The 20295-nt window shown below is 37.1% G+C and overlaps 3 protein-coding genes across 3 annotated transcripts; all 3 read right to left on the minus strand.

The window, feature by feature from the left end:
• Positions 1-650: 650 nt before the first annotated feature.
• LOC133066869 (olfactory receptor 4K13-like) lies at positions 651-3793 on the minus strand. The gene is made up of 2 exons (XM_061158263.1): positions 2886-3793; positions 651-717 (listed from the first exon to the last, which is right to left on the minus strand). Exons 1-2 carry the CDS (start codon positions 3791-3793, stop codon positions 651-653), a joined length of 975 nt encoding a protein of 324 aa, XP_061014246.1.
• A 4087-nt stretch (positions 3794-7880) lies between these two features.
• Positions 7881-8822, minus strand: LOC133067288 (olfactory receptor 4L1-like). The gene has a single exon (XM_061158439.1). The coding sequence runs from the start codon at positions 8820-8822 to the stop codon at positions 7881-7883; it is 942 nt and encodes a 313-aa protein (XP_061014422.1).
• Positions 8823-16923: 8101 nt separating this feature from the next.
• Positions 16924-17868, minus strand: LOC133066871 (olfactory receptor 4K13-like). The gene has a single exon (XM_061158264.1). It carries the CDS (start codon positions 17866-17868, stop codon positions 16924-16926), a length of 945 nt encoding a protein of 314 aa, XP_061014247.1.
• Positions 17869-20295: the final 2427 nt, after the last annotated feature.

Genomic DNA, 20295 nt, shown 5'->3' on the forward strand with positions numbered 1-20295 from the left:
GGTAAGCAATTTTATGAAAATGGATGTACAATAGATGATGCACTTGAGAAAACTATAATTCTATTCATCTGACTTTACCAATCTGAATACTTATAATTTGATAATTGAATGCATTTATTCAATTAGAATTAAAATAAATAGATCCACACAAAGCAAGGCATATAAGGAAATTCATAGACTATAGACTAGTTCTTAGCACGGAGAAAACTTTCCTTTTACTCTATAAGGGAATAAGAGAGAGAAAGAAGCACCACATACACTCATGGGCTAGAACGAGCAGAGGAGGCCTTCACCAGTGAAGGGACGTGAAGACGCTCAGTCGTGTCCGACTCTCTGCGACCCCATGGGCTGTAGCCCACCAGGCTCCTCCATCCATGGGATTTTCCAGGCAAGAGTACTGGAGTGGGTTGCCATTTCCTTCCCCAGAGGATCTTCCCGACCCAGGGACTGATCCTGGGTCTCCTGCATTGTAGGCAGACGCTTGAACTGTCTGAGCCACCAGGGAAATCCCTGGCCTTCACCAAGATAATCAATAAATGATTTATGGTAATCAATAAGTGATTAGTTAGTGGAGTTTAGCAGATTTGGAATTTCATGTAGTCTCTTACAATTATGTTTAACTTCATGATGGCTTAACTATTGAAGGAATATTATGGAGGTGAGTACAGTAAATCTTTTATGGTAAAATATAATTGAGCAGGTAAAATTCGACGGCCTATCTGAGTATCAGTACATGGCTGCAGAGGATTTCACCTGTTTGAGGAATTTTTCTGTCTTTATTCTTATATGTAACTCTGCCATGTCTCCTCAATTACAATCCTCTTGAAAAGGTTACAAGAAAGTGAGGGTTGTAAATATATGATATATATGATTCATTTCCAAAGCCCATAGTAGATATTGCTAAAGATTTCTTATTCTTTCTAACTGAATCTCAGAATTTTTTTCCATGTGGTTCCCCAGGCAACTGCTAGCAATTAGAATTGCCATTAAAAAAATATTTCAGGTAAGGAGATACATACCACAACATAGCATGACCTTTGAGGAGATGTTCGCAAGAGAACACAGCAGAGCATTCTTAAAAATAGAAATTAGAAGGATAATATGAGCACAATATTGATATCCAGATGAGATTACCCACACTAGTTGTTAAGGATGGTACACATATAGTTTTTCAGAATAAACTGAAATATTAGGTGCACTATATCTAAGGTCAAACTAAAAACAGGGCAGTGAATTGTTTCTTATCCTGTTCATTGTGCCAATTGTCTCGCTATTCATACTGTGTGTGCTGTTCCTTGAACCCATGGTAGACGAGGTGCAAGTGGGGAAGCTGGAAGAAAACCGCAGCACGACCTCTTTCTCGGCTGGCACAGAGGCCGTAGCTGTATTCTCTCCTGGCTGATGCGGCGGTGGTGGCAGCAGACGCGCTATCTTCTCGCCTCTCGTGGCTTACCCAACGGACACAGGCGTGATGCAGCAGTAATGCCACTGCTTTCTAGGTGGAGTTCATATATCTGATTCACAAAAAGTAGCCCACAGGCAAGCAGCGCCTCATGATGTGAATGCACAGCGCTCCAAGTGGTCAGAGCTGTTACATAATCATTATTTGCAAAATGTGGAGCGAGAGCAGGAGGCGGAGCTGTAGGGTGAGAGAGCCTGACTATGTCATCTTGGCTAATTTGCAATTTGCCTACAGGCAGATACAATCTAACACAGGGGAGAAAACAAAGAAGATGAAAATAAGGAGAGAAAATATGCCTTATTCCAGGTTCCTTGTTTTGCAATATGTTAATAAAATACATCAAAAGAGATGATCTTGAAGATGTTTGCATAATTTAGGTTTCCAATAAGTCTTTAGAAGGACTCTTTGCAATGTTTCCATAAACTTACTGAATCATTGATAAATTTAGATTTGTAACGTGAAATAGCCCACTATTTTCTCTGCATTCATTTCTATTACAATCTATTCTCCATTTAAAAAGACAAACCTTCATGACACTTCAGAAGATTGTTCGATCTATTCTCAAACCTCCCATTCTCAAAACTCTTTAATTGCTTTATATTGCTAAAAACTAGGATTCACAAGGCCTGAATACTCTGCCTCTCTGTATAACCTCTGCACAGGTCTTTCTTCCTTTTATCTATCAACCTCCCTCATAAATGTCTGTGTTTGGTACCTAAAATGACTTTCTCACACTACAATATCCATAAAAACTGGCCCTTCTGCCTGCAATGACTTTTTCCCACTCAAATGTCTATTCTTTACCTTTCTTAATGTGTTTCTGTGAAGACTTCTGTTTAACATGATCTTCTAACATCACCACGCCTAATATGGATGCCTCCTCATTATTCTCTGCAGGGCAGAGAACAGTGTTGTGTGATAACCATGTATGTTTATTATGAACTTTAAACATTCATAAGGGTTCCCTTGAATTTGAAGATAAGGAGGTAAAGGAGGTAATGAACGCAAGTTAATATATATATTACGTTTGTGCTAAGAATATTTTCCAATAAAATAAAAAGATACCATAATACTCCTCACATTTTGTAAGGTGGAAATTCAATATTATTTAACATTTGATTTCAATTGTTTGAAGAAATATTTAAATGGTCTTCCCTGGTGTCTCAGTGATAAAAAAATCGACCTGCCATTGTAGGGAACATGGGTTAAATCCCTGGATAAAGAAGATCTTCTGGAGGAGGAAATGGTAACCCACTCTATGGACAGTGGAGCCTCTTGGGCTACCGTTCATGGGGTTGCAACGAGTCTGACAACACTGAAACTAAACAATAACAATAACAACCCCCAAATTGCAGAGATCAAAAACCGATCGTATACAACAGACAATATTTAGGGGGTGAGCCAGGAACCAATGTGCTGGTTGCTCAGTCTCTTAATGGCTGCCTTCATTTCCTGATTCCTCAGAGTATAAATAATTGGATTAAGGAGAGGAGTGATGACAGAGTAAAACACAGAAAGAAATTTATCTACACAGTAACGATTAAATGGGAAAGCATAGATGAAGATGGCAGGGCCAAAGAAGAGAGTGACTACAGTGATGTGAGCATAGAGTGTAGACAGAGCCTTGGAGGATGCACTGGAGGAGCGCTGCCAGATGGTGACCAGCATGACAGCATAGGATATGAGCAAGAGAAGGAAGCAGATCAGGGACAGAAATCCACTGTTCACGATCACCAAGAGCTCTAGGGTGTAAGTATCAGTGCAGGCAAGCTTGATGACCAGGGGCAGGTCGCAGAAAAAGCTGTCCAATACATTGGGACCACAGAAAGGTAAATTCACAGTGAAAACCATCTGGCTTGTAGTATGGGTAAGCCCAATCACCCATGAGAGCAGCAGAAACCCAATGAGCACCCTGTGACTCATGATGGTCTTGTAGTGCAAGGGTTTGCATATGGCGACATACCTGTCAATGGCCATAGCTATCAGAAGAGACATCTCTCCACCCCCAAAGAAGTGCATAAAGAACATCTGGATCATGCAGCCCCACCAGGAGATGGTCTTGTGTTTTCTAAGGAAGTCTGAAATCCCTTTGGGAGTTGCAGCAGAAGAAAGACATAAATCAAAAAATGATAAGTTTGCCAGAAAGAAATACATGGGGGAGTGAAGATGGTTGTCAACTATCACAGAGATGACAATGAGGAGGTTTCCTACTATGATGGCAACATAGATGAGAAAGAAGATTGCAAAAAAGAATATTTGAGTTTCTTGAGAAGCAGAAAGTCCCACCAAGATGAACTCAGAAACACTTGACCTGTTATTCAGGAGATCCATTTATCCTTCTGCAGAAGCTGTCTGAAAAGTGAAAACAAACAGTGTGTGATAGGGGCTAACAGGTCAGGAAACTTAATATTTACTTAAGCATGTTGCCTTTTATTCAGGGAAATGACTGTTTTGGCAGTACGAGTGCTTTTTAGGGTATTTTGCAGTTGGAGATATTTCACAAGACAACGAGACCATAAATATGTGATGATTATGGACCAAATTAAATGAATTATTCGCATGGTTAGTGCAAGGCAAGTTCAGTTAGCCAGAAGACGTGTCTTCTTTCATGTTCAGCTCCAGATCGCACTGTGTAGAAACACTTAACTATTAGAGTGACAAAGGAGAGTTTTCAAAACCTCCTGGAGGTAGATTTTTGTCTTTTGTGAATCTCAAGAAGTACATTATGATATCCTCAGTATGCAGTAATAAGTTTACCTTACTAAAAAAGATATTATGAAGACCAATTCAAGACTAAAGCAACATGAAGAAAATAAATTACAAAAATTATAGCAAAAATTAAATGTGGAATTCAGAGAAAGATAATGAAAGAAACCAGTGAAACTAAGACCTTATAGTTTAAAAAAAATGAATAAAAGCAATTATACTCTAAATAGGCTAAGAAAAAAAGAGAAGATATTTTTACAAAATCAGAAATGAAAGAGAGTTCATCACTACTGGTCTACTCATCCCATAAACATTATGAGGATAGTAAAGAACTCTATAAAATAAATAAAAAACTATTGCCAAAATCACATTATGTGCATTATGCTTCCTGAAGTAGATTGATTAAAGACATGTATTGTTGATAGGAAGTTAAGTATTGAGATAGCTCCATGGTTTACTGAGATCAAACCCTATTCATTTACACCTGAAACACCAGGTTAACTCTCAAAAGTGCAGATTCTCATTTCACCTGTTTTCCTAACTCATCCCTTTATGTGGCTATGCAAATAAATGTATTCTATCTGTGCATTCTTACCCTGCATGCTGCATGCTGTCACTTCAGTTGTGTTGAACTCTGTGCGACCCTGTGGACTGTAGCCTGCCAGGCAAGAATACTGGAGTGGGTTGCTTTGTCTTCCTCCAGAGGATCTTTCTGACTCAGGGATGTCAATTGCATCTCCTGCATTGGTTGGCAAGTGTTGCAAAATTCATGACCATTTTTATCTGATATTTGCTTTTAATGCACATATTTTCATAAATACAATGAGTATGTAGAAATACCAAAAATACTGTCACTAAGACCATGAGCTAGTGATGTAACTAAGGTAGTCCTGGTCAACTTTTCACTTAAAGAGATGTAAGGAGCAGGGTGACTGAATTATTTAACGTTGTGCATCTAAACAAAGAAACTAAAAGTATGAATAACTATTTGAACAGAGTAGCATCTTTGGATAGTTATTTCTCACCTTTGGACCTGTTTCCTCTCATTGATTTTCCTTAAGTTTCCTTTAACCTTTATCTTTGTCAAGGATAGACAGAAATAGATATGTGGTGCTGACTGAGGTGGACTCTGCTAAGCTATTTTTAAAAATACAAATAATAGGAAAAGTGAATGTTTCATCTACATAAATTCATTATTTCATTGCCTCCGCTGTTTATCTGATTTTAGCTCTATTGTTCAAGTTTAATTACAGGCTCAATGATCATCTCTAGTGCTTTAATTGCCTTCTTCAGAGCCTAGAGTCAGTCCTAATGCCAAAATGAGAGAATAAATAGGATACATTTGATTATTTGTGGATCTCCAACCTGTTAATCACACAGTATAGTTTTTGGAGACTCAGTATATGCAGTTGGCCATAATGAACATTATATGCACTTAGGTATGTCAGATTACTATCAGGAAGACAATTATTTGATAAGTGGCCATACTCTAACCATTATGTTTGACACCATTACTCAGAGTAGCATAGAAACTTCTTTCTTTCAGGTGGTAGTCAAATAGAAAATGGAAATCTTTATTATGTGAATCAACATTCCTTCTTTGTGCTTTGTACACTTAATGCAAGACAATGATTTTATCTAAGCTATAGGCACTGGATCTTCTGTGTTTTTCTGAAGTATGCAAATAAGTAGATTTGAAGGTGCTCATTGACTTGGCAAACATCACATCCTAGACAGGGTGATTCTTCTCTCTCGTTTTTTTTTTTTTACAAACTCAGTTCACTTCACTTCAGGTCAGTCACTCAGTTCTGTCTCACTCTTTGCAACCCCATGAACCTCAGCACACCAGGCCTCCCTGTCCATCAGCAACTCCCAGAGTTTACCCAAACTCATGTCCATTGAGTCAGTGATGCCATCCAACTGTCTCAGCCTCTGTCGTCTCCTTCTCCTCCTGCCGTCAATCTTTCCCAGCATCAGGGTCTTTTCAAATGAGTCAGCTCTTCGCATCAGGTGGCCAAAGGATTGGAGTTTCAGCTTCAACATCAGTCCTTCCAATGCACCCCCAGGCCTGATCTCCTTTAGGATGGACTGGTTGGCTCTCCTTGCAGTCCTAGGGACTCTCAAGAGTCTTCTCCAACATCACAGTTCAAAAGCATCAATTCTTTGGTGCTCAGTTTTCTTCATAGTCCAACTCTCACATCCATACATGTCTACTGGAAAAACTATGTTTGTTTAAATATATGGCAATTTTCAGACTGCTGTCACTGGATAGTGTGTCATATATTCCTCTCCATAATTCTGAACAAGTGTAATGAAAGCATCAATATTTTGTATGTGTTGAAACTCCATGATTGACCAAGCCATGAATCAGGCATTTTATCCTTGCAGTTTTGTTATCTATCTCCCTTTAAAAATATTTACATCCCTAGAAACAAATATTCAAATTCCTCTATATTATGTGGTAGCTCAAAGAATAAAGTCATTTAATCTGATCAGGGTAGCCAAACAATTAAAATATCTTGAAAACATACCCCTTTCTCTAAGAATAATTTCTTTGGCCTGAATTGTTGCCTTAATTCCCAGTAAACATGATTAGAGTGATTTTTATATTTTTTCCACTTATATAAAAATAAGCTTTTTTTCCAGTGCAATTTCACTCTTCAACCCTCACCTCAGTATTATTTTGGCATTTGAATTTTATCATTTATAGAAACATTTATATCATAAATGAATTAACATGATAGATGTGATATATAGGTAGAGTAACACATCAGGATTATGTAACCTACCGGGTGCACTTGTGCTTTAGAAGTAACATCACTATGAAATCCTGAATGCTCAGTTATTATCCAGTGATTTTATTTTCTGCTCTGGACTTCAAACTGCTCAGTATATAAATGCATCTCTTAATAGGAGGTATAAAGGAGAAACTCACTTGACTGTTTCAGAGTCCTCAGAGACTGGCAGTAAAAAGTAACTGGGATTGTTAAAAGAGACTTTTGCCATTACAGAAATTGAGACACCATTTTTCAGTTCTCAAATTGACAATTCTTTAAAGGCTACAATTGATAATCAAGGGGGTTTTAGAAGCTGTCACTAGTTGTGAATTGTGGGATTTTTGTATAGTTTTTTTTTTTCTTTTGTTGTAGTTTAATTTCTAAAATAAGCATTAAGAAATGTTATATTTAGGCAAACATATATATGTTCTAGGTAACTTTAACTGTAAATTTTACTAAGGTTGAAAATGTCACATTTAAACTCAAATCTGTTGAAATTTTTGAGAAATGATATGAGGAAATTTTCCATCATTCCAAAGAAATAATTATTCCACTAACAACTTGTTATACTTTTTATTTCATATAATAATGTAGCAAATTTGTAAAAGGATCAGGTTCTTTTTTGGGTGTGCTCATTTTCTTCCTTGTCTTGGCTATTAGCTTTTGAGCAGGTTCTACACACTTTATTTTTACCTTACACACTTTATTATTTCTTTATTTAAGAAATTTAATCCCAGCTGAACTGAATTCAGTTAAAAATTACTCTTCCAATAAAACAAAATATATTATAGAGATATGATGATGGAGCATTTGGTAGGTTTAATATACATTATGAATATTTTAAAAACTACAAAAAGACAAATTAATACCAACTTATTCCAAGATGTACTATATATGTGTTTTGGTCTAGAAATATTTTTCATTATGGTTGTTGCCTAGAAGGTCTTTCTGGAGTTCACGTGTTGGGCCCTCAGTCTATTCAAGGCTGCTTTCATCTCCTGATTCCTCAGAGTGTAAATAATGGGGTTCAGTAAAGGTGTGATAACTGAATAAAACACAGAGAGAAATTTATCCACTGAAAAGCTACTAAATGGCCAAGCATAAATGAAGATACACGGCCCAAAGAACAGGGTGACCACAGTAATATGAGCAGATAGCGTGGACAGAGCCCTGGAGAGACCACCAGAGGACTGACGTCGAACAGTTACCAGAATGACAATGTAGGAAATGAGCAAGAGTATGAAGGAGATGAAAGACAATAGCCCACTGTCAGCAATTACTAACAACTCCAGAACATAGGTCTCAGTGCAGGCAAGCTTTATAACCAGCGGAAGGTCACAGAAAATATTGTCCACTATATTGGGACCACAGAAGGGCAAGGTGATGGTAAAAACCATCTGGCTCATTGTATGCACAAAGCCAACAGCCCATGATAGCAGCACAGAGCCTCTGAGTACCCGGTGGTTCATGATGGTTGTGTAGTGAAGAGGTTTACAGATTGCAAAGTACCGATCAACCGCCATAACTATGAGAAGTGTCATCTCACTGCCCCCTAAAAAGTGAAGGAAGAACATCTGAGCCATACAGCCCCATAGAGAAATAGTTTTATTCTTCCTGACAAAGTCTGCAACCATCTTGGGGGTTGTGATTGTAGAAAGAGACATATCAAGAAAGGAGAGGTTTCCAAGGAGGAAGTACATTGGTGTGGAGTGCAGACGAGAGTCCAAGGTGATGGTGACCACAATGAGAAGGTTTCCTGCCATAATCGCTGCATAGGCCAATAAAAATATGAAAAAAAAGAAAAGCTCAAGTTCCCAAGTGTTGGTGAGTCCTAACAAAACAAACTCAGATATCATTGAGCTATTCATCATTTTCATCAAGTTTGTGTATGTGTTTTCAGAAAGTCTTTAAAATGAAGGTAATCCAGAAAAAGTGATTATTTAATCTGTGACAGTAGTTTTCAAGGTATAGGCATATAGAAAGTAGTGTTTGATTCCTACAGAAAAAGAAAAGGTAGATATTTCTGAAAAATGCATTTTAATTGACTAATGCAAGCACAATACTTGTATACACTTTCACATTACTGCATTTATTTTCAAACAGAAAGGCACGAAAGGGAAACTTCTGGTAAAATTTTGTAAATATAGTTTGTGGGTATAGATTTTCTCTCCACATTTATTTGTTGTTTTCACCATGAGTTCATGAATTTATGAACCCTGAGTTTAATGGATCACGTAATAATCAAATGGTCTTTGGTCATATGTTAGTTCAAGTGGATTGGAATATAGTCATGTAACTTTTTGACAGCTAGTATTCAATCTTTTACCCTTTTCACCTTCCTAGTTTGAAATATTCAGATATGTTTGTATGAGTTGGATTATATACCCACTCAGCAAATTGTTACAGGATTTTCTTCTCTCACCTATACTATATTCTCACCCTTCCCTTTTATGTCAAATATATTTACCAAATGCTTTAACTTATTCTTGAAGGCTAAAACTGCTACAGTCTGTCATGTGTCCCTACCTCCCCCAAATAATAATAAAATATGCTTCCCAGGAATTTTCTGCAGAAGAACATGAATATATCTGTGTTGATGATTCTTTCTTCCTTTTTTCTTTCCTTCTCCCTCTGTCCCTCGTTCCTTCCCTTTCTCCTTTCCTTCCTTTTATTTTCTTTCTTTCTTTCTTTCATTTGTCTTCTGTGTCTCATACTTTGGTCCGTGAATAGAACTCTTAGCGTCTACTTTTTGTCTATTTCCCTGACTCTCTTGTTGCTGGATTCCTGGCTGGAGTTTTCTTTCTTGTCTCTTTGCATTCTCCGTGTAAATGATCAACAAATCTTTCACAAGTATTGCTTATTTTTTCCCTTTGCTCCTAAATGCTTACCTTTTTCTGATGATTACTTTCCTCTGACTTTTCAAACATGTGTCCAGACTGACTCTTGATCATTCCTGGCTCAAATATCCTTGATACTTGTACTCTGTTTTTCCACAATGAGTGGGTACCGTTGGCTTATTTTCATCTGCTTTTCTCTTTGATTTAGATCTTTTGGCCCCATATTCCTGTTTCTTTTTTTTCCTTTAAAAAACTGTTAATGACACATACCAACTGCACAGACACAGATGCAGAATCACAGATATACACATATATGCTTATGCCAAGTTCTAGTTCTAGAGTACAAGGACAGAATGTGGAAAATTTACTCTGAATTTCCCTTTTTTATCTTTATAGTTCACAAAATATTCATAAGTGATTGTTTAGTCCAGTTATCAAATCTTGAAAAAACAAAACAAAACAAAACACTGAACCAAGAGTCAGGAATCAAATTCTAGTCCTGTGCTAACATGTACTAGGGAAATATACTCTTTAACTCTTCTCAACGTTGATTTAATTTTCTATAGAAATAAAATATCTACTCTTCAACCTGTCAAATTGTTATAAGACTCTAAAAGGCAACATGTTGTTTTTGTTGTTCTGTCACTCAGTTGTGTCTGACTCTTTGCAACTCCATGGACTGCAAACTCCCCCAGAGTTTGCTCAAACTCATGTCCATTGAATCGATGATGCCATCCAACCATCTCATCCTCTGTCGTCCCCTTCTCCTCCTGCCCTCAATCTTTCCCAGCATCAGGGTCTTTTCCAGTGAGTCGGCTCTTCACATCAGGTGACCAAAGTATTGGAACTTCAGCTCCAGCATCCATCCTTCCACTGAACATTCAGAGTTGATTGGTTTGATCTCCTATCCAAGGGACTTGCAACAGTCTTCTCCAGCACCACAGTTTGAAAGCAGCAGTTCTTTGGTGCTTAGCCTTCTTTATGGTCCAACTCTCACATCCATACATGACTACTGGAAAAACCATAGCTTTGACTATACAGACCTTTGTTGGCAAAGTGATGTCTCTGCTTTGTAATACACTATCTAGGTTTGTCAGAGCTTTTCTTCCAAGGAATAAGCATCATTTAATTTCATGGCTGCAGTCACCACCTGCCTTGATTTGGAGCCCAAGAAAATAAAGTCTGTCACTGTTTCCATTCTTTTTCCCAAGTATTGGCCATGAGCTGATGGGACCAGATGTCATAATCTTCAGTTTTTGGATGTTGAGCTTTAATTCAGCTTTTTCACTTTCCTCTTTCACCTTCATCAAGAGGTTCTTTAGTTCCTCTGCACTTTCTGCCACTAGGATGGTGTCATTGGCATATCTGAGGTTATTAAAAATTCTCCCAGCTATCTTGATTCCAGCATGTGCTTCATCCAGCCGGCATGTTGCATGATGTACTCTACATATAAGTTAAATAAGCAGGGTGACAATATGCAGCCTTGATGTACTCCTTTTCCAAGTTTGAACCAGTCCATTGTTCGCTGTCCAGTTTTAATTGTTGTTTCTTGATCTGCATATAGGTTTCACAGGAGGCAGGTGAGATGGTCTGGTATTTCCATCTCTTTAAGAACTTTCCACCATTTGTTGTGATCCACACAAGCAAAGGCTTTAGCATAGTCAATGAAGAAGAAGTAGATGTTTTTCTGGAATTCCCTTTCTTTTTCTATGATCGAATGGGTGTTGGCAATTTGATCTCCGGTTCATCTGCCTTTCCTAAATCCAGGTTGTACATCTAGAGGTTCTTGGTTCACATACTGTTAAAGCCTAACTTGAAGGATTTTGAGCTATATTTGTGTTATTTTATTCTACACATAGGTGCTAAATACCTATGTGCATTCCCCAAATTTTATCTTTAACATTATCTCATTTTCTGGTGATTGTGAGGATACTCAAACCAATAAGGACCACAGGAGGATTTTTACTCTGCAAGATTTGGTAAAGTAGACTTAGTATTAATGAAAATGTTTTTCTTTATTAAATATAAGTGATAAAATTACCTCGGCTGTCTTCTTTAAAAGAGTTGTTGTCATCATCATTGGTATTATATTTAATGCAATAATTGAGTCTACATAATAGTTATGAAATTATCAAAATTACACAATCCTCGATCTCAAAATACTAACAGAAGAAATCGTTGAGGAGAATCCTAAAAGTAATTTTTATAGTTTATTACATAAAATTGGGACATTAAAAGCAAAAATTATATTTATTAACTTATGCTTTTAAAAAATTTTGTAAGCATATTTATAAAATATATCCATCTAAATGCACATAATCATGATTCAAATATGTTATAAGGGACAAAATAATTCATTTTGACAATTTTTACATATGACCAAATGTGAAATATTTTTAAAATACTTACTCTTCTACTCAGACAGGTAAAAATAAGTTAGAATCAGAAAAATTTTACAATTATTGCTAACTTGTGGCACAGTTTAAAATTCACATGAAAAAATTTATATTTTTGAGTGGTATGTATTTATAGAAATAATATTGAACTGAAAAGGATAGAAAAAATAATTTGATAATGTTCAATCAGGCAAGGTTTGGTTTTTCTCTACGAGAAATTTCTGAGAATGGGATGGTCGCCTGTAACTGGGGAGCCTAGTTCTTTCTGTACTGTTTATGTGACTAAATGAATAAAAATTACTAGTTCAACTGTGGTGCAAACTTGAAGAAAGAAACTATGTTTAATATTCTGTGTCTATATTCAGTAATAAAGCCTTTCTACACATTTTCCTCATATGCAATTTTTCCATTTTCTTGATATGCAATTTTTATTAGACTACATTTCAGACTTGTCAAAGATGTTAAGTGTAGGCAAGGATGAAACTAATTTTTTGTTATTTTACCATATTCTAAATCATTTTGTCTTTATATCCAAAAGTAGTTAAACAATATACAAACTCAAATTTACGTTCTCAAAATACAAACTCAAATGATAAAACTGACCCCTTAGATCAGGTTATCAATGGTATTTATCCATCACAGACTGGCTTTCTTCTTATTAAAACTGGGTAAATTTGTCCAGATGCTATCTGACCCAAGTTGTATTTTACCATTACCTTCATGATCAGAATAATCTGGTTTTCATTAAATTCTAGGTTTCGTATACAAAGTCTCCTCCTTTATTAAAGTTTACAGTTTCCCTGTGTTATAGAACTGCTATTTCAACCTACCAGTTCTAGCTGAGGAATGGCCTCTTCAAAGATACATAGACACAGTGAGATTCTGAATATATATTTTTTATCTTTTTGCATCTGTGGATATACATGACAATCATTGCAGGTCAGAAAAAAAAGACACAAAACACATACATAAGGTGGAGACAGTGATTAACCCCCAGAGGGAATTGTTAGCGTAAAGGTGCTAGTTAGTTGTCTCTAGAGTTCAGAGCAAGGACTTAGTCTCTCTATTAAGTTGATTATGAATTCACCAAGTGTATGAGTTGTGTGCAGTCTCCCTATTAAGTGCTTTCCAGAAAAAATCATTAACTTAAGTGTTTTGGTTGGTAGAGGGTAAGCAATTTTATGAAAATGGATGTACAATAGATGATGCACTTGAGAAAACTATAATTCTATTCATCTGACTTTACCAATCTGAATACTTATAATTTGATAATTGAATGCATTTATTCAATTAGAATTAAAATAAATAGATCCACACAGAGCAAGGCATATAAGGAAATTCATAGACTATAGACTAGTTCTTAGCATGGAGAAAACTTTCCTTTTACTCTATAAGGGAATAAGAGAGAGAAAGAAGCAGCACATACTCTCATGGGCTAGAACGAGCAGAGGAGGCCTTCACCAGTGAAGGGACGTGAAGACGCTCAGTCGTGTCCGACTTTCTGCGACCCCATGGGCTGTAGCCCACCAGGCTCCTCCATCCATGGGATTTTCCAGGCAAGAGTACTGGAGTGGGTTGCCATTTCCTTCCCCAGAGGATCTTCCCGACCCAGGGACTGATCCTGGGTCTCCTGCATTGTAGGCAGACGCTTGAACTGTCTGAGCCACCAGGGAAATCCCTGGCCTTCACCAAGATAATCAATAAATGATTTATGGTAATCAATAAGTGATTAGTTAGTGGAGTTTAGCAGATTTGGAATTTCATGTAGTCTTTTACAATTATGTTTAACTTCATGATGGCTTAATAGTATTAAAGGAATATTATGGAGGTGAGTACAGTAAATCTTTTTTTTTTTTTTTTTATTTTTTTTTCCAGTGGGTTTTATCATACATTGATATGAATCAGCCATGGATTTACATGTATTCCCAATCCCGATCCCCCCTCCCACCTCCCTCTCCACCCGATTCCTCTGGGTCTTCCCGGTGCACCAGGCCAGAGCACTTGTCTCATATATCCCACCTGGGCTGGTGATCTGTTTCACCATAGATAGTATACATGCTGTTCTTTTGAAATATCCCACCCTCACATTCTCCCACAAAGTTCAAAAGTCTGTTCTGTATTTCTGTGTCTCTTTTTCTGTTTTGCACTTTCTAACACCATACACAAAAATAAACTCAAAATGGATTAAAGATCTAAATGTAAGACCAGAAACTATAAAACTCCTAGAGGAGAACATAGGCAAAACACTCTCCGACATAAACCACAGCAAGATCCTCTGTGACCCACCTCCCAGAATATTGGAAATAAAAGCAAAAATAAACAAATGGGACCTAATGAAACTTAAAAGCTTTTGCACTACAAAGGAAACTATAAGTAAGGTGAAAAGACAGCCCTCAGATTGGGAGAAAATAATAGCAAATGAAGCAACAGACAAAGGATTAATCTCAAAAATATACAAGCAACTCCTGCAGCTCAATTCCAGGAAAATAAATGACCCAATCAAAAAATGGGCCAAAGAACTAAACAGACATTTCTCCAAAGAAGACATACAGATGGCTAACAAATACAGTAAATCTTTTATGGTAAAACAATTAAGCAGGTAAAATTCGATTGGCTATCTGAGTATCAGTACATGGCTGCAGAGGATTTCACCTGTTTGAGGAATTTTTCTGTCTTTATTCTTATATGTAACTCTGCCATGTCTCCTCAATTACAATCCTCTTGAAAAGGTTACAAGAAAGTGAGGGTTGTAAATATATGATATATATGATTCATTTCCAAAGCCCATAGTAGATATTGCTAAAGATTTCTTATTCTTTCTAACTGAATCTCAGAATTTTTTTCCATGTGGTTCCCCAGGCAACTGCTAGCAATTAGAATTGCCATTAAAAAAATATTTCAGGTAAGGAGATACATACCACAACATAGCATGACCTTTGAGGAGATGTTCGCAAGAGAACACAGCAGAGCATTCTTAAAAATAGAAATTAGAAGGATAATATGAGCACAATATTGATATCCAGATGAGATTACCCACACTAGTTGTTAAGGATGGTACACATATAGTTTTTCAGAATAAACTGAAATATTAGGTGCACTATATCTAAGGTCAAACTAAAAACAGGGCAGTGAATTGTTTCTTATCCTGTTCATTGTGCCAATTGTCTCGCTATTCATACTGTGTGTGCTGTTCCTTGAACCCATGGTAGACGAGGTGCAAGTGGGGAAGCTGGAAGAAAACCGCAGCACGACCTCTTTCTCGGCTGGCACAGAGGCCGTAGCTGTATTCTCTCCTGGCTGATGCGGCGGTGGTGGCAGCAGACGCGCTATCTTCTCGCCTCTCGTGGCTTACCCAACGGACACAGGCGTGATGCAGCAGTAATGCCACTGCTTTCTAGGTGGAGTTCATATATCTGATTCACAAAAAGTAGCCCACAGGCAAGCAGCGCCTCATGATGTGAATGCACAGCGCTCCAAGTGGTCAGAGCTGTTACATAATCATTATTTGCAAAATGTGGAGCGAGAGCAGGAGGCGGAGCTGTAGGGTGAGAGAGCCTGACTATGTCATCTTGGCTAATTTGCAATCTGCCTACAGGCAGATACAATCTAACACAGGGGAGAAAACAAAGAAGATGAAAATAAGGAGAGAAAATATGCCTTATTCCAGGTTCCTTGTTTTGCAATATGTTAATAAAATACATCAAAAGAGATGATCTTGAAGATGTTTGCATAATTTAGGTTTCCAATAAGTCTTTAGGAGGACTCTTTGCAATGTTTCCATAAACTTACTGAATCATTGATAAATTTAGATTTGTAACGTGAAATAGCCCACTATTTTCTCTGCATTCATTTCTATTACAATCTATTCTCCATTTAAAAAGACAAACCTTCATGACACTTCAGAAGATTGTTCGATCTATTCTCAAACCTCCCATTCTCAAAACTCTTTAATTGCTTTATATTGCTAAAAACTAGGATTCACAAGGCCTGAATACTCTGCCTCTCTATATAACCTCTGCACAGGTCTTTCTTCCTTTTATCTATCAACCTCCCTCATAAATGTCTGTGTTTGGTACCTAAAATGACTTTCTCACTTTACAAAATCCAAATAAAATGACCTTTCTGCGTGGAATGCTATTTTTCCCGCTCAAATGTCTATTCTTTACCTTTCTTAATGTGTTTCTGTGAAGACTTCTGTTTAACATGATCTAACATCACCACACCTAATATGGATGCCTCCTCATTATTCTCTGCAGGGCAGAGAACAGTGTTGTGTGATAACCATGTATGTTTATTATGAACTTTAAACATTCATAAGGGTTCCCTTGAATTTGAAGATAAGGAGGTAAAGGAGGTAATGAATGCAAGCTAATATATGTATTATATTTGTGCTAAGAATATTTTCCAATAAAGTAAAAAGACACCGTAATATGCCTTACATTTTGTAAGGTGGAAGTTCGATATTATTTAACATTTGATTTCAATTGTTTGAAAATATTTAAATGGTCTTCCCTGGTGTCTCAGTGATAAAAAATCGACCTGCCATTGTAGGGAACATGGGTTAAATCCCTGGATAAAGAAGATCTTCTGGAGGAGGAAATGGTAACCCACTCTATGGACAGTGGAGCCTCTTGGGCTACCGTTCATGGGGTTGCAACGAGTCTGACAACACTGAAACTAAACAATAACAATAACAACCCCCAAGTTGCAGAGATCAAAAAACGATCGTATACAACAGACAATATTTAGGGGGTGAGCCAGGAACCAATGTGCTGGTTGCTCAGTCTCTTAATGGCTGCTTTCATTTCCTGATTCCTCAGAGTATAAATAATTGGATTAAGGAGAGGAGTGATGATAGAGTAAAACATAGAAAGAAATTTATCTACAGAGTAGCTATTAAATGGGAAAGCATAGATGAAGATGGCAGGGCCAAAGAAGAGAGTGACTACAGTGATGTGAGCAGAGAGTGTAGACAGAGCCTTGGAGGATGCACTGGAGGAGCGCTGCCAGATGGTGACCAGCATGACAGCGTAGGATATGAGCAAGAGAAGGAAGCAGATCAGGGACAAGAGCCCACTGTTCACGATCACCAAGAGCTCTAGGGTGTAAGTATCAGTGCAGGCAAGCTTGATGACCAGGGGCAGGTCGCAAAAAAAGCTGTCCAATACATTGGGACCACAGAAAGGTAAATTCACAGTGAAAACCATCTGGCTTGTAGTATGGGTAAGCCCAATCACCCATGAGAGCAGCAGAAACCCAATGAGCACCCTGTGACTCATGATGGTCTTGTAGTGCAAGGGTTTGCATATGGCGACATACCTGTCAATGGCCATAGCTATCAGAAGAGACATCTCTCCACCCCCAAAGAAGTGCATAAAGAACATCTGGATCATGCAGCCCCACCAGGAGATGGTCTTGTGTTTTCTAAGGAAGTCTGAAATCCCTTTGGGAGTTGCAGCAGAAGAAAGACATAAATCAAAAAATGATAAGTTTGCCAGAAAGAAATACATGGGGGAGTGAAGATGGTTGTCAACTATCACAGAGATGACAATGAGGAGGTTTCCTACTATGATGGCAACATAGATGAGAAAGAAGATTGCAAAAAAGAATATTTGAGTTTCTTGAGAAGCAGAAAGTCCCACCAAAATGAACTCAGAAACACTTGATCTGTTTTCAGGAGATCCATTCATCCTTCTGCAGAAGCTTTCTAAAAAGGAAAACAAACAGTGTGTGATAGGGACTAACAGGTCAGGGAATCTAGTCTTAATCACCCTATTTCTTATTCAGGAAAGTAACCCGTTTTATAACATGACTGCTTGTAGATGTGTTGCAATTGGAGATATCTTACAGGACCACAAGACCATAAAATTGTGGTGGTTATGAAACCAACTAGATTACCTTTTCTCTTGGTTAGTGCAAGGCAAGATCAATTAGACATTGAGCAAACTTGTCTTCCTTCATGTTCAGCTCCAGGCCACACTCTGTATAACCACCTAATTTATTAGAGTGATAAACGTTTTCAAAAGCATTAGAGGAATAGATTTGTTTCTTTTGTCGGTTTCATATAATATATTTACTGACATATTTTGTTACATCCTACATTGGTACTTCCATGGTGGCAGAGTGGTAAAGAATCTGCCTGCCAGTTCAGGAGATGCGGGTTTGATCCATGGGTTGGAAAGATCCCCTGAAGTAGGAAAAGGAAACCACTCAGCATTCTTGCCTAGAAAATTCTACCGACAAAAGAGACTGACAGGCTATCGTCTGTGGGTTCACACAGAGTCAGACACGACAGAGTGACTGAGCTCACATACACTATGTAGTAGAATGTGTACCATATTAAAGAGATATTGCTGAAATTGCATGATCTGCATTGTATTTCCTGAAGCGAACTAATGATGAATATCACTGAGACCACATTATGATAGAAAGTTGAATTTTGAGACAGGTTTATAGTAGTTAACAAAATTACTGAGATTTTATATTTGAATGATTTAGATTGACTCTCAAAACATCAGAATTTCTCTAACTCTTCGGTCTATGTGGTCAGACAAGTAAGTGCATCCTATTTGTGCATTCTCAGCCAATTGTTGCAAAACTGAATCAAATGACCATTTTTATCTGATATTTCTTTTCAATTCATATATTTTCACATATAGTGAGTCTATAGAAATACCAAAATAACCATTATTAAGACTATAAACTAGTGAGGATTCCATGGTACTCTTGTTCAACTTGTCCGTCTTAGAGAGATATAAGGAGTAAGGGGAATACTGTATCATTGTGAATCTAAACACAAAAAAGTTAATGATATATTGTTTGAGCAGAGTAGTATTTTTTGGTTAATTTCTTATCCTCTTTGGACCTATGTTCCTCACAGTAATCTACCTTAAATTTCATTTAATTGACATTTAACCTTGTCAAGGATAGATAGACTCATAATATTGTGTTATTGACTGAGGTGAACTCAGCTAAACTAAATTAAAAATTTTCAAGTACACACTTACATGGAAGGGGAAGAGGTCAGTGCTCAGTCTACATAAAGGTACTTATTTCAGTGCTTCCACTGCTTATCTGATTTTAGGTCTATTTTTCAAATCTCATTCCAGGCTTGTTGATCATCTTCAGTGCTTTTCTGGCCTTCTTCAGAGCCTAGAGCCAAACCTAAGGCCAAAATGAGAACACAAAATAGGACATATTTGATAATCCATGTACCCTTAGCATTTCCATCACACTGTTTAAATGTTAGAAGTACAGTATATGTAGTTAACCGTAATGAACATTTAATTATATACACTTATGTGTGTAAGTTTACACACATTAAGACACATTTGATCATAAGTGGCCCATACTCTAACCATTATTCTTGACAGCATCACTCAGAGTAGCATAAAACTTCTTGTTTTCACATAATAATGGAATGGAAAATGAAAATCTATATTCTTCTTTGTGCTTTGTACTCTTTACGCAAGACAATGATTTTATCTTATCCAAGCTACAGTCTTGGATGGCTTTGTTTTTCTAAAGTTTGCAAATAAATAAATAGATTTATAGGTACACATGAACTGGGCAAAGATAAGATCCCAGACAAGGTGATTTCTCTCAGCTTTTTTTTAACCAATTAATATTTGTTTAAATATATGGCTATTTTCAGACTGTTATCAGAAGATGGTTGTATATTCCTCTCTAAAATTTCTGACAAGTGTAATGATAGCATCGATATTTTGGAAATGGTGACTTTCTCTGATTTTTTCAAGCCATGAATCAGGCGTTTTATCCTTGCAGTTTTCTTAACTCTCTTTTAATATTGCATCCCTAGAAACAAATATGCAATTTTCTCTACATTATGCAGTAATTCAAGGAAACATTTAACCAGTCTGATAAGTATAACCAAACAATTTAAGCTTGCCTAGATCCCTTTTCTGTACACATAAATTATTTAGCCTGAATTGCTGTATTATTATCTTAATTCCCTGCAAACATCATTAGGGTGACTTTTGTATCTTTTTTCCATTTTTATAAAAATCAAACTTTTTCCAGTTTAAGGTCTCCTTTCCCTCCCTTCTTTCAGTTATTATTTTGGCATTTGAATTCACCAGTATGGACAGACACATTTA

This window comes from Dama dama, chromosome 12 (assembly GCF_033118175.1).
Source record: "Dama dama isolate Ldn47 chromosome 12, ASM3311817v1, whole genome shotgun sequence".
NCBI classification, from domain to species: Eukaryota; Metazoa; Chordata; class Mammalia; order Artiodactyla; family Cervidae; genus Dama; species Dama dama.

Bases quoted from the DNA above. Each gene is read 5' to 3' on its own strand.
- LOC133067288 (XM_061158439.1), bottom strand. From the start codon at position 8,822: ATGAAAATGATGAATAGCTCAATGATATCTGAGTTTGTTTTGTTAGGA.
- LOC133066869 (XM_061158263.1), bottom strand. From the start codon at position 3,793: ATGGATCTCCTGAATAACAGGTCAAGTGTTTCTGAGTTCATCTTGGTG. The intron at 718-2,885 runs CAACCAGCACAT...TGATACTCAGAT, and splicing joins GCAGCCATTAAGAGACTGAG to AGGCCGTCGAATTTTACCTG.
- LOC133066871 (XM_061158264.1), bottom strand. From the start codon at position 17,868: ATGAATGGATCTCCTGAAAACAGATCAAGTGTTTCTGAGTTCATTTTG.